Source organism: Bactrocera tryoni, chromosome 3 (genome assembly GCF_016617805.1).
Source record: "Bactrocera tryoni isolate S06 chromosome 3, CSIRO_BtryS06_freeze2, whole genome shotgun sequence".
Taxonomy (NCBI): domain Eukaryota; kingdom Metazoa; phylum Arthropoda; class Insecta; order Diptera; family Tephritidae; genus Bactrocera; species Bactrocera tryoni.
In genome coordinates, this window is record NC_052501.1 from 86,591,605 (window position 1) to 86,604,678 (window position 13,074).

Consider the following 13,074-nt stretch of genomic DNA (forward strand, 5'->3'; position numbering starts at 1 on the left):
AAACGATCTGTGTTCCGTTTTCTCCACTTTGTTCGGTGTTAAAGAGTTGTCATCCACCAAAATCGAACAAATATTACTCATTATTTTCAAGGCGAAGGGGGCCGTCGCCCCGGGCGCAAGGTCTTGGGGGGCGGCAAAACGATCTTCGCTGTTTTTTTATATTCAGAAAAAAACTTCAACAAATTTTTTTACAAAATTTATTGTAAAAGATAAAGAGTTGTACACTCACAATGAAATAATCTGAATAACAATGAAAAATATTAATTTTTACTCGAATACTCTTCAGTCTTTGAATTTGTCTTATATCTTTTGGCTTACATCTTTCTTAAAAATAGTGATAGAATTTAAAGATGCACTTTTCTAGCTTTGTCTAGCGACGTGTCACTCTCACAGTTACCCTTTGCTTTGAATGTAACAAATACTTTTATTTCTCCAAATTTTCAAAAATGATATTTAAAAACTCCAATTGGAGCAAAAATTTCTGAAAATTGTGTCAAAAGTGTACAAGATATAGAGCGAAAATTGATTTTTTCTATGTCTTTTAATAAGATGTCTTGTAAATTTACTATCAATTTCCTCAAAAACCGTATTGAGAGAATTTTGGAACTTCAGAATTTGCGTGGCTTCTAGTTCCTAAATTTTATATACTTAATATCGAAGATATTTTGTAAAAATTCACTTTTGTTCGAACCACTTCATGAAACTTGTAGGTAGGTAGATAAAGGGGGGCGGCAGAACATCCTTGGCCCCGGACGTCGGAAGTCGTAGCTACGCCACTGATGACAGCTCCGATCCGATCCGATCTGAAAAATTTCTTCAGGTATTAAAGCGTTGCTTTAGAAAGTAAGCTATGCCGAATTTTGTAAAGATATCTCGTCAAATTAAACGGCTATATGCTATGGTGATCCGATATCAGCCTTTCCGACAAATAAACAGATTCTTGTGGAGGAAAGAACATGTTCAAAATTTCAGATCGATATCTCAGAAATTGAGGGGCCAGTTCTCGTATATACAGTCGGACAGACGGACGGACTAAATCGACTCAGCTTAGGGTACTGATCATTTAGATATACGTACATATGTTTTATTGGGTCTCCGAATTTTTCATCTGGGCGTTGCGAACTTCGTGGCAAACTTAGTATGCCCTGTTAAGTTAAGGGCATAACAAGTAATACGAGTTACTTAACTCTTCAAAATAACTGTAATGACAGCAAAGGGTTATAAGCTCGTAGTACATAACCTCTATATTAATTATTACAGAGGTCGCTATCTACATACATATGTATATAATATAAAGTATACCTATGTGGGCGCAACCCGAAATGCCCCAAAACGAAATCATGTCACTAAAGATCTTGCTAGCACGTAAAATCTGCATTTCCTAAGCCTGTTTCTACCGATGCATGTGCTTCGTGGGATTCCCTCTTCTTCACATTCTGGCACACACGCTGGAAGTGTGCGCTCCTTGCACACACACGAGCACGAAGTCTCCACGTTTTATTAACGGGAATACGAGATGGGTGATTGATATGGGGATTCACCGTTTTGTAAGCGTAAATTGGAATACCGTTTCATGTCTATCTGCAGTTATATTTTTTATTTGCAAACACGCACTCACACATGCACACATACACACTTTAAATTGCGACCTGTCGTTATCTCAACTGTGGGAATTTTTCGAACTATTGATCTCAACCACTTAAACCGTTCGCATTGATCATATATTTTCATTTTTATGCATTACATACAGACATACAAACGTATTTAATTTCTTCAGAAGTCCCTGGGAATATTTTGCATGTCTTGGCGCTCCGCTCTTCACTGGCGTATTGTTGTTGTGCCAGCGCTCCTTTTTCCCACATTATTTAAACAGTTTACTTGCACATACGAGTATGTATTTATGTATGTATATATGTATATTCATGCCAACTCATTTCATTTCAGTTCATATTTTCATTGGCATTAACATTAACAGGTGTCCTGCGCCGCTCATTCTCCTTCGCTCATTGCAATGCTCGCCGATGTGCATGCGAGCGTGTGTGTATGTATGTATGAAGGTATGTGTGGTGTGACTGTTTTTTGGCTTTTGTAGGTGTTACTTTGCTTGTCAGCGCAAATTTTTATGCATACAAGTGTTATCCTTTATTCACAATTTTCTCATTTCGCTTTTGTTGTTGCTCTTGCACTGGTTGTTGCCACTTCCCGAACGCAGTCTTTCTTATGCGGGTTGTTATCTATGTATCTCGGCATAAAGTACATGATTTATGGTCGCAGTAGAATTTCCATGCTAATCGGCATGGGAACCAAAAGGAGATAGCACTTCTAGTATGTCTTATCTGCGTTCAAATCCTTATCTACACGAGTGACGCCTTGTAAGACGGGCAAATGCTTAGAATCATATGAAAATTTTTCAAAATTATGCCGATTCGTAAGTTAGAAAGGACCAAAGAATTTTTTTTAAATTTATTTTTATTGAAATGTGAGTGATATTGGAAGGATATACAAGGTTTGTCCGGAAAGAAATTGGACTGAGTCAATTTAAAAAAATTTATTGAACCAATCGCGGCTGCCAGCGCAATTTCCAATCATTGAAGACGTCACGGAAGGCGTTCTCCGAAATAGCCTTGAGACCCGAGATGCATGCTACTTGGATGCCCTCTGTCATATCAAAATGCTTGCCTTTCATCGGCCTTTTCAGGCAAGGAAACAAAAAAAGTCCGAGGGGACCACATCTTTGCCGTAGAGCGGCTGCGGAAGCGTTGGGATGCCGGCCTTGGTTAGGTAGCTGTTCACAAGAAAGGCGGTGTGAGCCGGAGCGTTGTCGTGGTGTAACTTCCAATCGGCTGCGATGTCTTGTCGGACCACTGACCCTTCGTTTGAGTCTCTTGAGGACTTCCACGTAAAGCTTGGCATTCACGGTTTGTCCAGAAGGAACAAATTCATGGTGGACGATGCCTTTGATGTCAAAAAACAATGAGCATCGTTTTCACTTTGGATTTGATCATTCATCGGCGACCTCTTCACGGCCCTCCAAAAAGACCTGGTGCCACCGAAACACCACTTCTTGCTAAAGCAACATCTGGTTAAGCCTGCTTGATCATCATCAGATTTACCGAGTTTCACACTGAATTTAATCGCGAACCTCTGCTGTAACGAACGCTGTATTTTCGGCTGGCACCACTCACAAAAACACGTCGCGCGTGTTTGTCCTGACTGCCCAGGTGCTCGAAGACAACTGACCAGCTGCTCATTCGTTAGCTAGGAACACCCTCTACCGAATCCAGTCGCTCTGAAGTACAGTCGCGGCAGAAGAAAATCAGTCCTATTACTATCCGGACAGACCCTGTAAACTGGGCCCTGTAAACACGTGGCCCAAACCACGCTCAGCTCAAATTAAAAGATGCTAAGAAAACATTAGCTTCTATTTTAATTCATTAGCTATTTATTTTATAATTTTACGATTCACTTAAGCTCGCTCAACTGTCCCACTCTTTCACCGATGACAATGTGTGAGAACTCTCTGTCATCCCCACTCCATCGACACTTTTGGAGTTCAATGAGCAAAGCCAGGGGCCAAAGCAAATTAGCGCTGACTTTAACTGTCACTAAGGACATGCAGGCAAGCCTCAAGCATTCATAGATACACAAACAAATATACACAAAGGTATGGTGTATGTCCATACCTCAGCCCCACGATCTGTGTTCTTGTTTTAGTGACTCACGCACCACTAGGATCAACAAGTCGGCACTCACACGTTCACACAAGTCATGAGCATTGCCTTTAAAGGAATTCGACGAGCGGAAATGAGACTATAATGTGGGGTGATTAGGTGCGCAGCCAAGCGTTTGCTTTAGGGGACCCTATCTATTGCTATTCAAATATTTATTTTTAAAATAAACATGACAGGAAAGTCCTTAGGAGAGTTGGGAACAAAGCGCCAATTAGAAGGGGAGATAAATATTAAAAATTAACTGGAGTAACGTGAAATGTGATCAAAGCGGGGAAGCAAATGAGGAAAGCAAGTATTTATTTTATAGGGAGTTAATTGGCAAGATTGCTGTGTGAAAATATAAAAATGCAGAATAAGAATTCCAAAGCAAAAAGATAGTTAGGGATATCTTTGGCAATCAGCGCAGGCGTTAGATCGTTAGATTTTGCCTCCGAAAAGTTCGTAGTTTTTGCTTTCGCATGCTCAGTCGGACACTCGAAATGAGCGATCTCAGCATGCCGTCCGTAAAGTGACCATTAAAACTACAATTCATTAAGCAACTGTTATTATGAAATTGGCATTCAAATTGGTCGGCGTCGCTGCTATCCACTTGCCAGGAGAACAGTTGTTGCTGACCATTGCCCGAAGGGATCACACGAATGATGGGAATCATATATGTATATTAAAAGCCGAAAATATTCAAATATACACACACACATACAAATTAATTGAGTACGTGGTAGTGATTTGTGCTTCTCGACGCTTATGTAATTCGTGAAGTCTTCGAGCGCTTTCAACTCATCGTTGTAAAGGGCTGAGATTGTTAAATGGACACTTTGCAGCTAAACGTTTTGCGGTCGAACTCGATGGCAGCCACAAAGTGCATGTATGAATGTATGACGTTAAATGGATAAAGTGTCAAAATCAAAGGCGTTAAAAGCTTCTGCAAAAAATGGCCCTGAAAACAGATTTCGCATACACAAACACACACACACATTCTCACGCACTGAAAGAACAAAAGCTGTCAAAAATTGAATTTCGCATGTGCTCACTTACATACATGTATACATACATACATACATATGGTATACAAATAAGGATTACGGTTACCAAATGAGCGTGAAAACCAAAAATTGTCTAGCAAACAGTTAGTACATACATACATACATATGTAAACAAGTAAGTAAGTAGGTCACTTTACTCGTAACGTTTTTGCATGCGGGAAAGTGTTTGCTTTCAAAAATTCTTACAATAAACCTTGACAAAGCTGCAAAGCTGGTGAGCAATTATCTTTGTATTGTGGTTTCGAATCGTTGGGCATCTCCTCCAGCTGCATGATTAATTTTTAGTGTCATTCAATTGTCAAAAAGGGCTTTGTGATGAAGGAGCAGTCCAATCCACCGATTCTGCAGGGGAACTGAGGTCAGGAAACGGAATTATTGAGAAATATCCAAAATTACATACTTGTGTAAAACGGTATGTACTTAGTAAAGCAAAAATTATGACTTTACAAGCTTGCAATGAATATCTAGTACAGATAAGTTGGAATGCGGAACACAGTTTAGAGGCTCATGCTTGTCCACCCTTCACCAAAAACAGTTACATCATTCCCCCAAGTAGCAGCTATTAACCAAGAATGACCCAAATACTTGCATCAAATACCTACGAGTAGAACAACCGACCGGAGACATGATTAATTTGTCGTGCGAAATCGGAATATAACAAAAACGTGACCAGAAGCTCTACCTAACTCTACCTATGCGTTTGAGCCAATTCTCGAAGGACTTTTGCCACTCTGATTGATGTGTCTCCACGTACGGGAATAAAAAGAAGTGATTCGGTGTCAAGTCAGGACTATACGGTGAATTACTCAGCAAATCGATCTTTTGAGTGCTCAAAAATGGAGTTGTTTTAGTCGATGTCCGAAAGCTCGTATTTTCGTGGTCGTCTTCGGCGATTGATTTTCCCAATTTCTTGAAAGACAACTGGAAAACAAATGGTTGTACACCATTCAGAAATTACTGTTCTGCGTTGATCCAGTGATATGGTTGTGACATATCCAATTCCAAAAATAACAAGGCAACCCTTTGTTTGGAAATGCTTTGACTTAGAGTTGCCAAATTCTGAAATATAAAACGTAACCTTCGTAGTACCCTTCACAGTTGCATTTCTTATGGTATAAAGGGATATAATACAATGCTTGTCCGGAAAGTTATAGGACTGATTTTCTTCCGACGCGACTGTACTTCGGTAGAGGGCGTTCCTAGTTAACGAAAGAGCGGCTGGAGGGTCAGAACAAACATTTTCGCGCGACGTGTTTCTGTGAGTGGTGCAAGCCGAAAATTCAACGTTCGTTTGAGCAGAGGCACGCGATAAAATTCTGTGTGAAACTCGGTAAATCTGCGACAGAGACGTTTGATATGATCAAGCAGGCTTACCCAGATAATGCTTTAGAAAGAAGTGATGTGTTTCGTGGGCACCAGACTTTTTTAGAGGACCGGGAAGAGGTCGCTGATGAAGACCCTGCTGGGAGACCTGTGACTTCGACAAACACCGACAATGTGACTCGTCGACTAAATATTCGTTTAATTTCCAAGATGTTAAGTTTATTGAAATCTGTGGTTCATGGCGTTGTGACGGAGCACTTGAACATGCGCAAGGTGTGCGCGAAATGGTCCCAATAGTGCTCACTGACGACCAGAAATTGCGGCGAGTGGAAGTGTATTAGGAAAATTTGAACATGTGTGAGAGTGCTCGCCGGGACTTTTTTTTGTTTCCTTGCCTGAAAAGGCCGATGAAAGGCAAGAATTTTGAGACGACAGCGACTAAGCAGCATGCACCTCGGTTCTCAAGCCTATTCCGCAGATTGCCTTCCGTGACTTCCTCAATGCTTGGAAATCGCACTGGCAGCGCTGCATCGACGCGGAAGGACTCTATTTTGAAAGTTTCTAAAGAATTGGTTCAATAATTTTTTTTAAATCGACTGTCCTATTCTCGATTTTGTTTGGAAAGCTTTTATGGCAGTTAGATACTAGTTGTTCGATCTGAAAAATATGTAGGTACCATTTATATTCTGCCACTATTGGGATTTTTTAGATCGGTAAAAGCATTTCCTCAAGAATTTCTATACACATACATACATATGTATGTACTTTTATATATGCAGCCGTAAGTGCTGTATGTTTGTATGTACCAAGTACTTTTTACATATGTACATACATACAAATCCATATGCAAAGAAATATTTGAATACTCGAATACACAAGCACATATGTATGTAAGTACATTCACTTATAATGTGTAAGCATGTGTGCATGATTTTAGGCGTGCATGCCTTGGCGTTCGCGACCCAATAATTTCCGATATGCTGTTGTTGCTATTGCTATATTTATTTTATAGTGTTTTGTTTTCTTTTTTTCATTTTGTTTATACGTTTCCCCCTATAGCTTATCAGCGGCTGCTCGATGGGGCATTGTAACAACAGCACAAAACCAAACCAAAATATGCCAATAAAGTGCGAGTAAGAACGTTTTTGAAATGCATTTACAAGCGTTTGGCTTTGAGTGAGCGACGCTAGCGATTGCAACATGACACGAGTGGCCATGCCGGCATCCGTTTGGAGGGGGAGGAGTGGCTGAAAGGAGCGTTTACTGCATGCATTTCCAAATAATGCCAGAAAGGCAAGCAGGCAGAACGGTAAAAAGCCTCGATTCGATGGGGGCATAGCAGCCAATTGCTTATATTTTTAAACCTTTCACTAAAATAATGGCGCAACAGACCCAACAGGAAAAGTTGCCGAAAATGCACTCTAATATGAAATTACCAGAAACTTAAAAAAATTTGTTTTTTTGGAACTTTTTAACTTAGTGCATTAATAAATTTTGATTTTCAGTTGGCTGAGTCAACCACATATAATTATAGCCATAATTGAGTTTATTTGTAGATAAATATGTCTGAAATTGTTTTAGTCATGCTCATCGGGGTTTCTGACTTCAACGCGAACTTAGCGAATGAATTTGCTTTTGCTTTTTGTTTTCGCGCTAATGAAAGTGTATATTAATCGTTGAGCGCCCGCATATACATACATACATACATTTGTACGGAGGTATGTGTAAGTTTGAGTCATGCAAAGCAAAGATTCATATTTATAATTATGCTTGTGTATATGTATGTGCATATGTATGCACACCAATAACTGATGAATTATGGTATGTGTGTCTACATTTATTAATAAATTCCTGCCACCCAATCAAGCGTTCGTTCGGCGGTATGTATTTGGCGGTCTAACGAACTCTTTACCCCTCTTTGATTTGCCCACTTAACGGTCGCTTCTTTCGAAACTCTCGACTGACCACTCGTTCCAAACATATGTACATACTCATACATACATTGGCGTGAAACGTTCATTGATCAGCGGCACATTGCTTCGGCGCAAAATGCTTAACGAAACCGCTAAGTAATTTCTAAGTAACTTCTTTATATGGAATGCGCTGTGCTGGAATTGGACGGGAGACAGCGTCAACAATACCAGTGACACGGCCTGTCCACATATGTGCATATGTCACTCCATATGCGCGCAGGCATGAATATACAAACAAATATGTGCTTTCTTTGAATGCATACATATGTACATACACAGACACATACATACAAGAATGCACATAGCGGGGTAATGACTTATTGTATAGAGGTTTAATTGCCGCGCACTGATTTTATTTACTTTTATTTAGTTGTTGAGCGGAATAAATTTTCAAATTGGTGCAAATACCAAAATGCCTTCCGAAGATTATTAACTTATTATATATTTTTCACTAACTTCATTATTAATAATTTTATAAGCCACTTTTTATATGTGAAACACTCGTTCCGATAAAAAAAAATAGTTTGAATTAAACGGAATTTCGAAATGCAATTGAGAAACGCTAATCAGTAACCAATACTTGCATGAGTACACATACATATGTACAAACATGTCCCATATACAAAATCTATCCCACAAACATATGAATAAAACAATTCTACAAAATATATGTACCTTTTGACTTCGTTTCGTAAAAATACATTAGCTGGTTAATTCCTATTGTACATACATATGTACATACTGCCTTTCAATCAAATGTTAATTGTCCGCTGCTAAATACAACAAAATGTCAGTTAGTGGCACGCGAGTGGAGCATATCCACTAAATGATCCACTGAATGATCTAGCGACAAGTCTGTGTTAATTATCAAAACAAATTTTGGTTGATACAACGTCTAGCCCCGCTGTCAACCGCACAAAACAGTCATTGTACATATCTACATATGCATATGTGTATGTAGATTCTCACGTCACTTCGCTAATGTGTTGAAAATATACAGAAGATGCATCAACTGTGTATGCGTCGTGTGTTCCATATCAATTATGACTACCGTTCAATAAATAAATTTATCAGCAGCAACGCGGGAACGAGCAACAATTATCATATAGAAGTAGAAGCCGCGATCATAATAAAATACATATGTATAAAATAAGCAACTGCCTAGTAAAATTAGGAAAATAAAGGAGCAACGCAGGAGCCAATCGAGGTAACCATGAGTGTTTAAAGTAGAACATCTATGGGGAGGTTAATATGTAGTAAAATCAGTACAAATTTTAAACTAAAGAAGACTTTATTATATATATTTTATTATATTTATGTAGGTATGTATAGTAGGTAATAGTGTTATAATTAATGCAAGGAGTATGAACGATACTCGTGTATTAGCTGAGGGGGTTGGGGAATCGTTTTAAGGGTTGTGTGTTTGCTTCGGTTGCTTGCTTTGTAAAGTAGTATTTTAAATACAATTTTAGGTATTTTATTACTTAACACAATTCGTCATGAACATCGTCATCGTCTACATATAATCATCATCGTTATCGTCATCGTATTACCTTCTCGGCCACCCGCATCAGCTGGTCTTTCTTCGCTTTGCTTTTACTTTGATTTTTTCATTAACTTCTCTTCTGCTACTTTGTGTGTTTCTAGTTACTCGAATACTGTTTCTAGGATTAGTGCTTTAAAATTTAGAACAGTCCCTTCTTTTTCTTCTCCTTTTTGCCATCAACATTGTCGCTACTACTGTTAGCGCCAAGACTGCGTCGCTTCAATTCCTCAAGTGTGATATGATTAGCTTCCTCCCATTCCTTCTTTTCTCGCTCGAATTCGCGCCTCTTCTCCTCAAGCTCTCGCACTTGCAATTCCAGCGCTTTTTTGCGTTCCTCGTGACGTCGCGCTAACTCAAGCTCAGAATCCTTCAATTTCTGCATTTTCTCCTTCACTTTCATATCGAACACTTGTTCCATTTCGGCTTCCATTTTCTTCATTTTTAGCTCATGTTCGCGTTTTTCTTCTTCCATTTGTGTCAAGGGGTTTTTATTTGATAAGCGTGCTTTGCCATCGACTAGACCAAGCTCAGATAATTTGCGGCAACGATAATTTTCGTAGTGCACATTGTTGGTAACATCTTTCAAATCCTGTAAATGTGTGCGTATAACCATGTTGCGTAGCGCGATAAAGTCGCAATGAGCTAGATTTTCCACTTCAACCAAACCCCAAGGATAACGCCGGCCACGTACTTTCTTGCCATCCATTTCAATTATGGAATTGGCACCCACAACAGCAAATGGCACGCGTACGCGCAAATTCTGTGCTGTTTTTCCCTCCTCGGCTGCATCTTCGATAGTGGAAGGGAAGTCGTATATTTTAATTTTGTGCTGTGCAATTTCATTGAGAATTTGTTTTTTGAATAGATGCACCTCATCTGGTGTCATTGTGTCCGCTTTGGATATGATGGGCACGAGATTCACTTTGTCAGAGAGACTCTGCATGCAAGCGATGTCTAATGGTCGCAAACCATGTCCGGATGGCGCAATGAAATACAAACAGCAATGTACTCTATTATCTGGAATCTGTTTGCGGTAGACGCGTGACTCAGCAGTCAAGTATTCCTCGTATTTGTTGTCAACATATTCAAGTATGGGAACCCAACAATTTGTGTTATCGACAGCGTCACCAAAGCCAGGTGTGTCAACTACAGTGAGCGTTAAATTTACACCATTCTCTTTGAGAAGCACCTTCGTAGCTTCTACGGCAACAGTCTTCTTGCGGCGTAGTGATGGACCAGGATATTGTTCCGCATTATATATATCAGCTAAGAACATGGAATTGATCAATGTTGATTTGCCTAATCCACTAGCACCCACAACCATCAATGTAAACTCGAATCCACGTTTTACCGCTTTACGGTAAACTTGATTTGGCAGATTGGCGAAGCCGACATAACCCGCTATTTCCATTGGTTTGTTGCGCACAGGCAGTGGCGGTTTCTGCTTCTGCTGTAGTTGATTTTGGTTTTCCTTCTCCTGCAGCTCGGTGGTCACTTTGTTCGAATCGGCAACGCCGCTGCCAGCTACATTGCTACCTACACCGCCTCCACCGCCATTGGTGGCCGAGGTGCCTTCGACCAGATGACTCTTGTTGGGCACGCTTGGTGGCTGTGTCTGTGGCAGCTGCGGAGGCTGTTTATCCCTTAGCGCGAGTTGAGCCAATGTACTGGGCAGCGACTGTATTGCTCCATTGACTGCATTCGTTCTCGGACTTTGCATGCTGCAACTTTTTCACGCGTTTCAACTATTTCAACGCGTTCCTACTACACAATTTAATATAAGTTTTGCACAAATTTATTCGATTATTATGTATTTTCTTCACAACGCGCTGTCACACCTATTTTTCTTCCTTTACGTTTTATGAGTTTTTTTTTACAATTCGCTTGTGCCTTTTTCGTATATCCCACTTTTGTATGTCAATTTGTGTCAACAAAATTCGAACGCGCACTGAAATGACTCCAGCCAAATACACGACCTGCAGCTACTACTTATTTGTCAGACAGAGACAAAGCGGTCGGCTAAATTCCAGTCATTAATACGTGACACACATGCGAAAGCAGGCACGAAGGCAAGTCGTTGGCCGCTCTCACTCCAGTGAACCAGAGAACGTAAAGTACTCTCTGCGCTCAAACGAAGCTTACGTCAGCGTCGCAGTGCAATTGCTAAATACATGTGTGCATTTTCCAGAAATGACAGCTGCGGACTTGCCAGACATGAGCCAAAGATTTGTACATTTTAAAATTATGGTTTTATACATAAAAAACACGAAAAAGTGTTATTGCTTTGCAAATATAGAATTATAAACAGAAGATTAGCATTATTTAGCTGTCGCAGCTTATTTTTCCATTTGTTTTGGCATACAAGCACACACACAAAATAATTGAAATGGAAATATTTGTAATTGCAATAAATTCATAATTCAAACATTTTTCTTTTTCATTATATTCAAAGTGTAGTGAAATACTGAAATCATACCAATAAAGTGTCGAAAACAATTATTTATATGAATGCTCACTTTTGCATGGCAATGATACATGGTTTAGCGCCATAATGAAAGTGAAGCAAAAGAGAAACTCGAAAATGTGTACTCTCCCGTTTAAATTTCTGCTTGTATACATTCACACAGTTTCTGTGGCGTTGTTTCCTATTTTTAAAACTATATATATATATATATATATATATATATATGTATATATGAACACATATGAATATCAGATGTAGTGCATGTCGGAAGTATATGTCCGATCCTGCTAATAGATGTTCCTTATTCTTTCACAAACGTTCTGCACTCACTTAAACTCTCACTCATACAAACACATATTCGCCTACAGCTCATACTAAATTTGCAATTCACCACGCACTTGCATGCACTTAATTTTAAACGAATACGAAATTTAATTCATTTGTATTATTGTACCAATTGATTAATTAATAAATAATTCATCATTCCTTGGGTGTACACAAATTATATACTATGTATAATCTTAATGATTATAAGCATCCATCTAAACTCACCATTCAACACGCGTTCCCTTTATGCTCTCTTCTTTAAATCTTCTTGCTATTGACTTTCTCCAACGCCGACTAACGCGCCAAACGAAATATTCTATTGAAGAAATTAAACTAACACTTGCATATGGAAGAATAACGCTTTCGAAACACTTCTATTATTTTTGACCTTTAGAACTAGCACTAACAATTTTGCACACACATTTTAGTATAAACCGAATTTATATATTTTCAGAAATTTCAGCAGATTACGAACCGACTGCCTTCTTTTGCAATTACACTTGAACTGTCAAATCAATACTTTGATCCGTTTCCGTTATTCGGTAAAGTTCATTTCCTTCCAGTGAGCTTGCAATAACAAAGAATGTGTGGGAAGATTTCAACACACTAACACCATCAAAGAATTCTTCAAACAGCACATAAAATATTTTTGGCATTAGATTCAAAG

The 13,074-nt window shown here is 39.2% G+C and overlaps 1 protein-coding gene across 1 annotated transcript; it reads right to left on the reverse strand.

Annotated features, from left to right (window-relative positions):
* Window positions 1–9,350: 9,350 nt before the first annotated feature.
* Window positions 9,351–11,572, reverse strand: LOC120771656 (protein peanut). The gene has a single exon (XM_040099771.1). It carries the CDS (start codon window positions 11,334–11,336, stop codon window positions 9,756–9,758), a length of 1,581 nt encoding a protein of 526 aa, XP_039955705.1. The 5' UTR covers window positions 11,337–11,572; the 3' UTR covers window positions 9,351–9,755.
* Window positions 11,573–13,074: the final 1,502 nt, after the last annotated feature.